The following is an 11,358-nucleotide window of genomic DNA, read 5'->3' on the forward strand; positions in this document are numbered from 1 at the left end:
GTTGACCATATCTTTTAAAAAGAAACTAATTTATTGAAGAAACATTACAAAACAATTCTGAAGAGGTTTTAGAACATACGTGCCACCTGAACAAATGCATCGCGGCCCTCTGAAATTAAATTCTTCCAAGCACTTTTCATGATTCGTCAACAGATCCAAGTCCAAAGGGGGAAAAGAAAAAGCTCCCGCCTTCCCGGTATAGGACATCCACAACAGTGGAGCACAACATGGAACATTAATGGGGATTCACAAAGTCTTCCATTGACACACTTCTCACAGTTGCCCACGTTGGACCCGCGTCCCACTCGTATCATCTTCCCTCATATCAGCCAGGGGGTCAGCACATCCCGTCCATCAGGAGGCTCACTGCAGTCCGAGAAGGACAAACCGGCTCTTTGTCGGCTAACCAACGCTAACAAATCGGCTGCCTTTGACGCCTTGTTCTGTGGTGATGCGTTGATCTTTTAGGATGCGGAATCTCTCATTCAGGGTGATTGATGTTTGCTGGAGAAAGAAAAGTGCAGAGTCATTAACAGTTTGCGCAATCTTTGAGACAATGTGGGGGGGGGGGGGGGGGAATGGTCCTATGCCTGCATATTAGAAATATAAGTAGCATGCTCTCACCGGTTTCCCAACACTGTTGATGTCAAATTGCAGAGGCACTCCTTTTGGTATTTTCTTCTCCATTATCTCCATGGTAACGGGAGCAGCGACGGCCGCTGGGGGATGCAGGGTCCAAGCAGACGGAGGCCTACGAAGAAGTCAGTCAGTCACTTTTATCTGGCGGAGTCTTGTGTGTTATAAACATGCATGAGTCCAAATGTATTTGTGTGTTTAATACAATACACCACAATAATATACAAATACATTTTTCTTAATCAAATATCTTCTAAATTATGCCAACAAATGTAAATGTGTAAAGATTCAGGGATTGTGATATTTACTCAGGCTGAGTCCTGGCTGTGGGGTTTTCAATTGAAATAGTCAACATCACATTGCTGGTTGTCGATGTGCCCCACCTGGTGGATAAACACATGATTTTCTTGCGTCACACAAGAATATAACATTGCAAACAATAGTCTTCTTTCCACTACAAAAGGTAAATGTCAGGGGGATTTTCTCTTCTTCAGACATGCCACTGAACGAAAATGACCACGACCTCCAAGAATACTCACTGCTTAGTTCTGACTGGAGGACTGTGAGGATTTGTCTTTTGCACTTGGGCCTGCACCTGTAAAGCGGAGCAATGGACAAGAGGAATAAACAAAGTGGTACATTTAATTCAATTCAGTTTATTTTATATAGCCCAATATCACAAATTGGCCTCAGAGGGCTTTACAATCTGTACACATACGACATCTGTCCCAGGACCTCACATCGGACCAGGAGAAACTCCCAAGAAATAGAAAAACCCTTCAGGAGAGCAACAGAGGAGGATCTCTCTCCCCGGCTGGACAGAAGCAATAGATGTCATGTGTACAGATTTAGATTTAGGCCGGAGATGGATTTAACCAAAATAAACTTTAAATGCATTACATTTAACAACTCTCGATGTCACACGTAACCCGTCAAGTACCTCGAGTCCTCTGTTAAAAAGAAATGTGGCCTGACGTGCTTCCCTCCGTGTCTGCTGGGCAGGCGGCAGTGGTCTGCAGGAGTGCAACACAACAGGAATGAATATACAGTTGTGTATTTAGTGTACCGTGTGTGATGCTGGACAATCAACCAAATAAAGTAGCACATTTAGAGGAGTCTTCATTTCTCTACACCGGTTTGAAAGAAAACTACTTTCTATATTAGACCTCTTCAAACGGAGTTGTGCGTGATGACGTAGCTAGAGACACCCTGACTTTGGGCTCTTCACAATTATGCGTGTTCATATAAAACTACACATTAGCGCATGTGAACCGTTGGACAGCATGCGTTTGCTGTAAACTTTTTTTATCAAGGAGTTCTCACCGTCGTCGCAGCTGAAATGGTCTCCTGACCGCTGTTGAATTCTGACCTATCAGAAGCTCTGGCTGCCTGTACGGCCTCCTCTGCAACTCTTGCTTCCTGTTCGGGGCTTCAGTGCGTTGATTGAAAGACTTGGTTTTCAGTCTTGTTTTCTGAAAAGTGAAGTGCAGTGAAGTAGAGATGCAGTACAACCAAAAGGCAAAACTTTTGAAAAGCTGCACCGCTTCTAATAATAGACGGCAAGAGCCGACACCGTTTGTTCATGGTAGTGAAACAGTGTAAGAAACCAATTAAAATGTTTAGGTAGAGGATTAGTTAAAATCTGAGATTTACTTTTTCATAAGTTGTCAATAGTCAGCAATAAAACCGGATTTAATACTAATTGAACTGTGCTGAATCCATTTAATACCGTCTGAAATCAAGTGTGATGGGCCTTAAAACTAAAAATTAATGTAGTACAGAGGACGACAGTGACTATCGTTAAATGAGAGCAAACTTAATTTGTATGCACTTAGAAATATTTAGAATGTAGAAGAACTCCATAACAATGAGAAAAAAACAATGAATTGCCAAAGTCAGATGACATAACCAAATACGTAAAGCATACCATTAACGCTGACGTCTACGGTAGTTCAAAGTTTAAATCACATCTGCTGAAATGCTAAGCCCTCCTAACCTTGAATATATATATATAACAGGATTTAGAGGAGCAGTTAGTTTGTAGCTTCTGGATCCCACATGGTGATGTGCGTTGCCTCTTAGGTTGTCGGTGCCTCAGCTGGTTTAACTGTACTTTATTAAAGATGTGATGGGTTGTATACCTTTAATTTCAGCAGGATAAAGGACTACCTACTGAACATCCACAATGAATTAACACAGACTTACAGACTCCATACATCATAACAGATACAGGGTCTAAAAGAAATGGCTATCCATCCCTATCTATCTATCTATATATATATAAATAAATGAGTCCTCCAGTCTGAGAAAATGTTAGATGCCAGCTGTCTACAATGGAGGTATCAGAGCAATATCCACGGCTACTACCAGTAGCCTGTCCCCATGTGGGTGTCCCCATGTGGGTGTCCCCAGCGTGTCCCCCATTACCTGGTTGATAGCTGCTCTGCTCATGGTACCCAGTCGCTTCAGCAGGGCAGCCGGCCGCCTGGCTGCCAGTCCCGTGATGACCCCTTGACCCCGTCGTCGCCCAGGTGGGGGAGGAACTCTTCTGTTTCTTAATTTAGCTGCTCCACCTCGGGGCGCGCCACCTCCTGGTAACGATATTAATAGCGACGTGACACACGGAGTAGTTCCGACAGAAAAAAAGAGGGAACCGATCACGCAAACGACGACCGAGAAAGCGTCCGCACAAACCTCTCTGGACGGCTCCGGCTGTTCTCGGTGCGACTCCCTTCCCTTGGTTGAAGCGGCCCGTCTTTTTGACTGGTCGGCGGGTCACAGGAGCCTGTCTCCTTTTTAACTGTTGCTCTTTTTTGTTCAGCCGAATGATGTCATCTGTTAAATGCATCACATAAGCAACGATAAACAGAGGCTATATTTAGCTAGCTAGCATCTGACATGGACGTGCCTCCCACTCCGGAGCAGCTAACTAACGTTGACGTGAGCTAACTGTAGTAAAGTTACTGGAGTAACGGTTTGGTTGCTCTCGAAGACCTTACCTAAGGACATGTCGACTTTGTCGGGAACCACTGGTCTTCTCCCCCGAGCAGCTGTAACATCCCCGTTGTTCATACTTTACAGCACGGCAAGCATACAATACTAACGCTGGTGGCCAGCCGTGCTAACTGTTCGTCCCTTTTAAGGCTAACGTTACGCTACAACAGACCAAGGGACACACACCCGTGGTGCGGGGGAGGGTCGCCCGGACGTAAACGGCGCAGCGCATGCCCCGTAAAGACATTCCATTTGCATTCTGGGAAATGTAGTCAAATACAACAAAAACAGTGTTACAAAACATCGAGTAGCTGGTTGTATAAAGGGAAATACGATGCTCGCCAACTTGTTTCTCACAACTTGACTGCTGAAACGTCGCCTGCTGTTTTCTTTGAAGTACTCCTGTCTGACTCAGTCTTTAACTGTTAGTACTTCAAGTACGTTAATTGTATGCTGCTCTGCGTTTGGAGGAGGTACGTTATTCATCGCACCAGCCGTTTGAATGATAGCGTACGCTTCTCTAGCTAGGCGTCCTCGTGGTGTCGCGGACCTGTATCTGTCATTTAGCTAACGTGTAGAGTTTCCTTATGTTTCTGTCTCCCAACAGAAGCTTGTTTGTATATTCTATGTTTTCTGTCAGGGTTTGTTAACGGACACGTGTGAGTCTTTACACCATTGTTTACTGCGGTCCACCCTGCAGCACACCTTTCTTGTCCTCAGTAATCAGAGACCCGCTTCAGTTCTCTCCCCACTGACCAAGTCACTCACGGGTCAACTCATCATGTCGGACAAAAAGCGCAAGTCAACGTCTGCTGCTGCTAAAGGGCCGAGTGCGAAGCAGCGGAAGGTGGCTCCCGTGAAGGAGGAGAAGAACACGAGCGCTGGAGGCTGGCTGGAGGGGCTTCTGAAGCAGCACAGGACCGACAACAAGGAGATGAAATTCAACAAAAAGCGCCTCCGCCTTTTATCTGACACAGATAAGATAAAACAGGACTCCGAGGGTGTCCTGTACTGGATGCTAAGGGAACACAGAGGACAAGGTAAACGCATAAAACAACCAAAAGTGAGGCAACAAGAGGCCTTTACTGGATTGTATAACATATTCTGTGTGTGCTTCCCTCCATGCTGCAGATAATTGGGCGCTGGTTCATGCACAGCAGCTTGCTTTGAAGTAGAAGCTTCCTCTGCACGTCTGTCTGCCTCGTGGTGCCACAGTCCGCCTCGTGGTGCCACAGTCCGAGCTGTCCACCCCGAGACATTACAGCTTCTTGCTGAAAGGTCTGGATGAAGTTGCAACGGTATTGACGTCATTACATCCTACATAATAACGCATTTGTTTTATTTGTACATCAATCAGATTAAGCAATGTCACCACACACTTAGGTAGGTCAATTATAAGTTTACAGCTATTTGGTCATTTGAAAAGGACATTTTTGTTTTATTTGTTAAAATTATAGCTGATTATTTTATGATGTATTTATTGTTAAAGTGGAAAGTAAAAACTTCAAACATTCTTCACACATTGTTCGTACTTTAAAGTTGCCATCTTTACTTTTTTTATGGTCAACAAATACCCTGAATTAGGTGGCATTAACAGCCACAGGCATTTTGGACTTTAATGGTAATGGTTGTTTCATAGAATCATCAATAATGGAAAATAATAATATAGTAATAAAAACATCACAGAGTAGATGTAGTTACAAAAAGTATGGTGATGTTTTTAGGGGGCATTTAAAAGGTACACAAGTACAATACATGATATCACATTTCTTGGCACTTTTAGCCCGAGCCAAGTCTATTCAACTTTGTTGTTCTGCCCAAACCAAACAGGAATGCAAAGCCTTAAACATCCAGTTCCACTTACTTCATGGATCAGCGGGGGACATCCTCCCTGGCTTCGTCTCTGGGGGCCGTGGTGACAGACTTCACCCCCCTCAGAGAGCCACTGCAGTGGTTGGAGGATGTTAAAAAGAGTCTTCCAGAGGACATTCCCCTCATACAGGTACGTTTACTCAAGAGAGAGAAAGTGTTGATATGATTCTCTGCATTCTGTCCCTTTGATATTTTGTTGGATTTCTCTTCTGACTTTATTATTATTATCATTTACGTGCTTCATTTCTTGTCCTGTTTACAAAGAAATACATATCTACATAAATGAGGCAAATGAATTCGCTCACACTTTATATGTATAGAATTATTTAGTGCTTATTGTCAGTATTTTAAAAAAAATCTGTTATATGAATAAAAGACCTAATTTTCGATTTTGAAAGCTAAATATTCACAAAATAACCAGGAACATTTCAATTAAGGGACTTTTTTGACAGAGAAATAAAGCACAACAACTTGTTCAAACTTGGGAACAAATGGGATAATTATAACCATAATAATAATAACATACAACTCAAAGAAATATAGAAACATATCAACCGAATATCAAAATCTGATGGAAAAATTAGGTAATACAACATTTTATATAAAACTGAAATGGGAACAGGAACTTGGTGTGAATATTACAGGATGAATAGTTGAATATTTGGAGGAATGGTCTACATTTAGTGTCCCACATTTCCCCCAACATGGTTGAGCAATACACAGACATTTGCTTGTAATTAGGGGAGTAATAAAGAATCTAAAAATGAGATTTTTCCTATATATTTTGTCTATGCCCGGAAATTGTACAGTTTTGGGGAAATGTCCATGACGTTATTGTCAAAATTCTTGGCTATGACGCACCCAAGTCCTGTATGTTCCTCTACTTTGGCAATATGACAACAGATAGTGTGTTAGGGGAAGACGGGTATCTGCTGACAATCCTGATGGCAGCTTGTAAAATGGCTATTACGAAGAGATAGCACACGCTAGAACCACCATCACAAGATGGATGGTTGAAAATATGTTGATGGTTGAAAAATGACTCGTGTGTGTATATACGATATGGAAGTGGTAACTAACAGAATAAGAGCTCAAGAGGAGCAATGTTGTGAGAAGTGGGAGAAATTTACGATGTTTACGCGTCAACGATTACACAAGATAAAAACACGAATGTTTCTCAGGACTTATCTTTATATTTAGCTTTTGAGAGGACAGAGCAAACCAGACCCCTTTTTTATTTATGTTAATTTCTCTTGCTGTTATTTGTTTTTCATTTCTGTATATATGTGTTCTATCTTTGGTGAAAAGACAAAATAAAGTGTTAGAAAAAGACCTAATTTTCCTTTTTACAGGTCGATGCCCACAATATTGACCCCTGCTGGGTCGCATCACCTAAGCTTGAGCATGCCGCCAGGACGATCAGAGGGAAAATCACAAAGCTGTAGCCGGAGATCCTCACCGAGTTTCCTCTGGTCGAGAGACACGCCCACACATCCACAAGGACTGACAAAGTAAGAGCTGCAGCAGCAGTGAGGGGCACATTCAAATTGTTCAGATTAAAAGTTATTATGCTATCGTAAAGACAAAACAAGTAGTCATGCTTTTATGTTTTAATGTCACATTGAGGACGTTTGGATCGGTTAAGACAACGAGATCGTAATTTGTCTTTGCATAAAAATAATCAATGACTCGGAAGTGTTTTCAAAAATCAATACCAGTGAGAAAAACCTCTGTAAGGTCATTAAAGGGAAGTTTCCAAGTCAAGATTGCTGCAATAAAGCATTTCCTTTCGCCTCTCCTCTGCAGATCATGTATTGATGAGTGAATACAAGCAATCAAAGTTTAAATTTTCCTCCCCAGCACTAGATATTAAAGCTGCAGAACGTTTACTTTGACCACAATGCTGTTATAGATATGCAATTCACTAGTTTGAGCCTCCTGTAACATAAACGCTGTGAAAGGATCACATTTTCACTTCTTTGAAGTTTGCAGTTCTACACAACCTGAGTGTATATCTTGGCTCATAACTCTGCTGTGACCGCTGCTGATTGTTTGTCCTGTTTTCTCCCACCGTCACCTTCCAGCCAGTAGACTGGGACTCAACCCTGGCCTCCCTGCAGGTTGACCGAGCAGTAGGAGACACAGCCAGGCACCAAGAGAGGGATGGCCATGTTGGAGTCCTTCATTGATGTACGCCTTAAACTGTTTGACACTAACCGCAACGACCCAAACACTGCTGCCCTCAGCCAGCTGTCCCCCTGGATCCGCTTTGGTCAGTAGTACCATGAGAACAATTGTGAGTGTGAATTTAATGCATACGGTCTTGGAGGGGCAAATGGTTTTCAAAAACATTTGCTGCAACCCTGTATTAACTCAAAGTTAAACTCTTATACCAGAATAGAGCTTGTGTCACCTTGTTTTCTTTTCGTTAAAACAGAAAACGCATCCACTTGTTCCCTTTTGAAATAATTGCTTAAGACGACTATCAAACTCTCCATTACAAGTTGTATGAAAAGGTTGGTAGTCGCTGTCACCCAGAAGGAATCAGCATACCTGTGTTTCAATTAGCATGGGTGCGCTCTTTAACGTTCAACATCCTTACTTTAAAGTGAATGAACCCGGGCACCATATCACAGTTATAGGTTTGCTTTAAAATGTACTCGTTCCAACTCTTTCACCATCGCCTTTTATTATGTCAGCCTTTTCTCATCCACTTCAACCGTCTCTTCTTCATACTCCTCATCAGGCCACCTGTCAGCCCAGCGTGTGGCGATGCAAGTTCAGCACAGTGGGAAGTCTGCAGGTCATTCTGTCGCCTCCTTCATCGAGGAGCTGGTTGTGCGCAGAGAGCTGACGGACAACAAGAAATATGACTCCGTGGAGGGTCAGTTTAAATGATAGCTTGTAGAGTACGTTTCAAATGATTCAGCTCCTAAAGTTATCAGTTATATATTTTAGTTTTATATGTATTATATATATATATATTTAGATATCTTAGTTTTACATATACATATATATTTTTGTTTTATATGTATTATATATATTTATATATTTTTGTTTTATATATAAAACGTGTGTGTGGCTCAGGTGCGTATGAGTGGGCTCAGAAGAGCTTGAAAGATCATGCCAAAGACAAACGGGAGTACCTCTCCACGCGGGAGCAGCTGGAGAACGCCACCACGCACGACAAACTGGAAAGGTGCTCAGGCGCCGTCTTATTCACTCGCCCGTCCTTTTTATCGTACAAACCTTGTTTCTTACTGTTGTTTATGTCACACTATCTCCATTAGTACCAGATGGTCACTGAGGGGAAGATGCATGGTTTCTTGAGGATGTACTGGGCCAAAAAGATTCTCGAGTGGACGACCTCGCCAGAGGAGGCCCTGTCAATCGCTCTGTACCTAAACGATCGCTACGAGCTGGATGGCCAGGACCCCATGGCTTTGGCGGTGAGGACATGGATGCAATTCTCAGTTTGACACTGAATTATTGAATAAGCTTGTCTCTCTCATTCATGCCCTCCTCGCTGTGGTCCTCCTGCAGGTTGTATGTGGTCGATTTGTGGCATCCATGACCGGGGTTGGGGAGAGAGAGATGTTTTCGGAAAGATCCGCTACATGAACTACAAAGGCTGCCTGCGGAAGTTTGATGTAGCCGGATTTGAGAGAAAATACTGTCCTGTACATGTTTGGAAGGATGCGAATACACTGCTGATGGCCTAAATCTCTGACATCTTTACATCAGGGAGTGATTGTACAGCCTTTTTTAGGATTTCATCTTCTTTACTGCTTTTCTTGTCCAAAAAATAGGTGCTAAATCCCAAATTCAGAGCATATCTCTGATGGATGGCGCTCAACGAGGCAGCGGCTGAGCCGTCGGCTCTAACAGCCGTCACATTGTTAACAGCCACTACAAACAACGGCAACTGGGCTGACTGAGCGAACTGTCGAACATGAGCTGTGACGCCGATTTATTGAGCAGAACGAGCTCAATCTTTGCTTTGTTTCATGCTATCCTTTATATGACTTGTTTTGAATGTTTGATGTTAGTGTTGCAACAACTGATTCCATGACACACGATGCTCCTTTAAGGATCTCTGAGAGTTTGACTGCTCTTTCTTGAAAGCCATCTTTTCTTACCAAACCTTTTTCTGTTCACTTGTATTTCAGTTTCTTAATTAATTTACAATTCTCCAGCTGTAATTCATCTGTAAAACCTGGAATAAAGCATCTGTTGCCTTTGACAGACTTGTTTGATTATTCCCTCAAAATAATGCATCCACCCACAATCACTTTGAACTGATTGCATTAACATGTAATTCATGATTACTCACTATATTCATTATTTAACACTTTGAATATTGTTATCTACCTGCTTTGAGATAGTTCAAGTGGCATTCAAAATAATGTAATCACATCTACAGATGAGCTTTAACCAAGAAAAGTGAAAAAGCCCCTTTTGATTGAGAGAAACTCATGTTCTTTATCCCAAATCACTGTTTTGTTGTATAAACATGTTTTTACTAAGCATTGATGTAATTAAGCCCATAATAAACACATCTGCCAGCCTAATTAACTGTACCCCCAGCTGTGGATAAAAACAAGCCTCTTCAGGTAACAATGTACTTCAGTTACACAAATTACAATATGTGACCTTCCCTATGATGCGAGTCCTTTTGTTGTGTTGGTTCATTTCAAGGAGAAACAATGTCAACGATATATAAAGTTTTATTATAATATATAATATAATGTAAATATATATATATATAATTGTGTTGACACACAAAGCAGTCTATATAATACAAATGATGTTATAGCAGTCTATTAATAACAATAAGCAATGTCAAACATGTTATTGCGTATAATAGAAAACAGTGGGGACATACAAGGATTAGAGAGTAGATGTTCTTCTTCTGCCACAACTAAACAGATGTGCAATGAATTTTTTTGAAATATTGTTTCATTGAAACAATAATCCTTTTGCAATACCAATATTTCACTTTAACAGAGAACATAACATCAACACGACTCAAAGAGGATCTTCAAGGCTTTTTTTTCTGGGGGACCACTGGCTGTGCTGCTTTATTAATAAATCATAGGAGAGTGACAGAAAACTACTTGTAGTCGTAGCTGTGTACGAATACAATCACAACTCTGCACTGAGGTTCAGGCTGCTGGCATCGTTATTGCAGCTGATAATCGTCTTCTGAAAAATGCTCAGCCAAATCTCAAGGTTTCATTCCACGCCTGCTATTATCACAGCTGTGTAATTTGACCAATCATGTGGTGTGCATCCTGGAGCGGCTTCTCACCGGCTGGTTATAAATTATGTCTCTGGACTTTGTATTATGATCACATTATCAATTAAATAGCACCCTCACACAGACATGTGTGCTTACGTACACAATTTTAACAGGTATAATTGAAACCATGTTCACCTAATTAGTTGAGCATTTTATCACACTATGATTTGCTAATTAGCACAGAGCTGAGGCTGATTGGTGTCTTTAGTGTTGCAGATATTTAGTCAACAATTGCTCTTAAAGTGAAGTAAAGGGATCCCCAAAGTTGCAAAATACCAAATTGCATAGCAATCCATCCACACACGCTAGAAGAGAAGTGTAAGCATCAACAACGTATTCATCTTGACTGTCTGAACAAAACATTAAAGCAAATTAACTAATAGCTGTTGAAATGTAAAAGTTTCGCCACGGTGGGACATTGTCGTCCCTGGGACCATGCCGCTAGCGTGGATATATACATCAACAATGAGATATTGGATTATGTGAGCCGTGACTTTCTCCTGCTCTCCTGGGGAGTTTCCCCGTCTTGCCTTTGCATGAGTCATTTCAGCTCA

The 11,358-nt window shown here is 41.8% G+C and overlaps 2 protein-coding genes across 2 annotated transcripts; one reads left to right on the top strand and one right to left on the bottom strand.

The window, feature by feature from the left end:
• Positions 1 to 10: 10 nt before the first annotated feature.
• On the bottom strand, positions 11 to 3,802 carry LOC130197690 (UAP56-interacting factor-like). Its single transcript, XM_056420512.1, has 9 exons — positions 3,636 to 3,802; positions 3,331 to 3,471; positions 3,064 to 3,227; positions 1,960 to 2,108; positions 1,577 to 1,649; positions 1,176 to 1,231; positions 945 to 1,019; positions 625 to 751; positions 11 to 504 (listed from the first exon to the last, which is right to left on the bottom strand). Exons 1-9 carry the CDS (start codon positions 3,706 to 3,708, stop codon positions 403 to 405), a joined length of 960 nt encoding a protein of 319 aa, XP_056276487.1. The 5' UTR covers positions 3,709 to 3,802; the 3' UTR covers positions 11 to 402.
• Positions 3,803 to 3,886: 84 nt separating this feature from the next.
• Positions 3,887 to 9,745, top strand: cpdp (CPD photolyase). Its single transcript, XM_056420513.1, is given in 12 exon segments — positions 3,887 to 4,103; positions 4,351 to 4,670; positions 4,762 to 4,928; positions 5,461 to 5,528; positions 5,530 to 5,632; positions 6,855 to 7,013; positions 7,587 to 7,642; positions 7,644 to 7,774; positions 8,249 to 8,386; positions 8,590 to 8,711; positions 8,793 to 8,947; positions 9,041 to 9,745. Coding segments are annotated over 12 exon segments (1,626 nt in total). The 5' UTR covers positions 3,887 to 4,080; the 3' UTR covers positions 9,225 to 9,745.
• The last annotated feature ends 1,613 nt before the right edge of the window (positions 9,746 to 11,358 follow it).

The sequence above is a fragment of the Pseudoliparis swirei genome, chromosome 8 (genome assembly GCF_029220125.1).
Source record: "Pseudoliparis swirei isolate HS2019 ecotype Mariana Trench chromosome 8, NWPU_hadal_v1, whole genome shotgun sequence".
NCBI classification, from domain to species: Eukaryota; Metazoa; Chordata; class Actinopteri; order Perciformes; family Liparidae; genus Pseudoliparis; species Pseudoliparis swirei.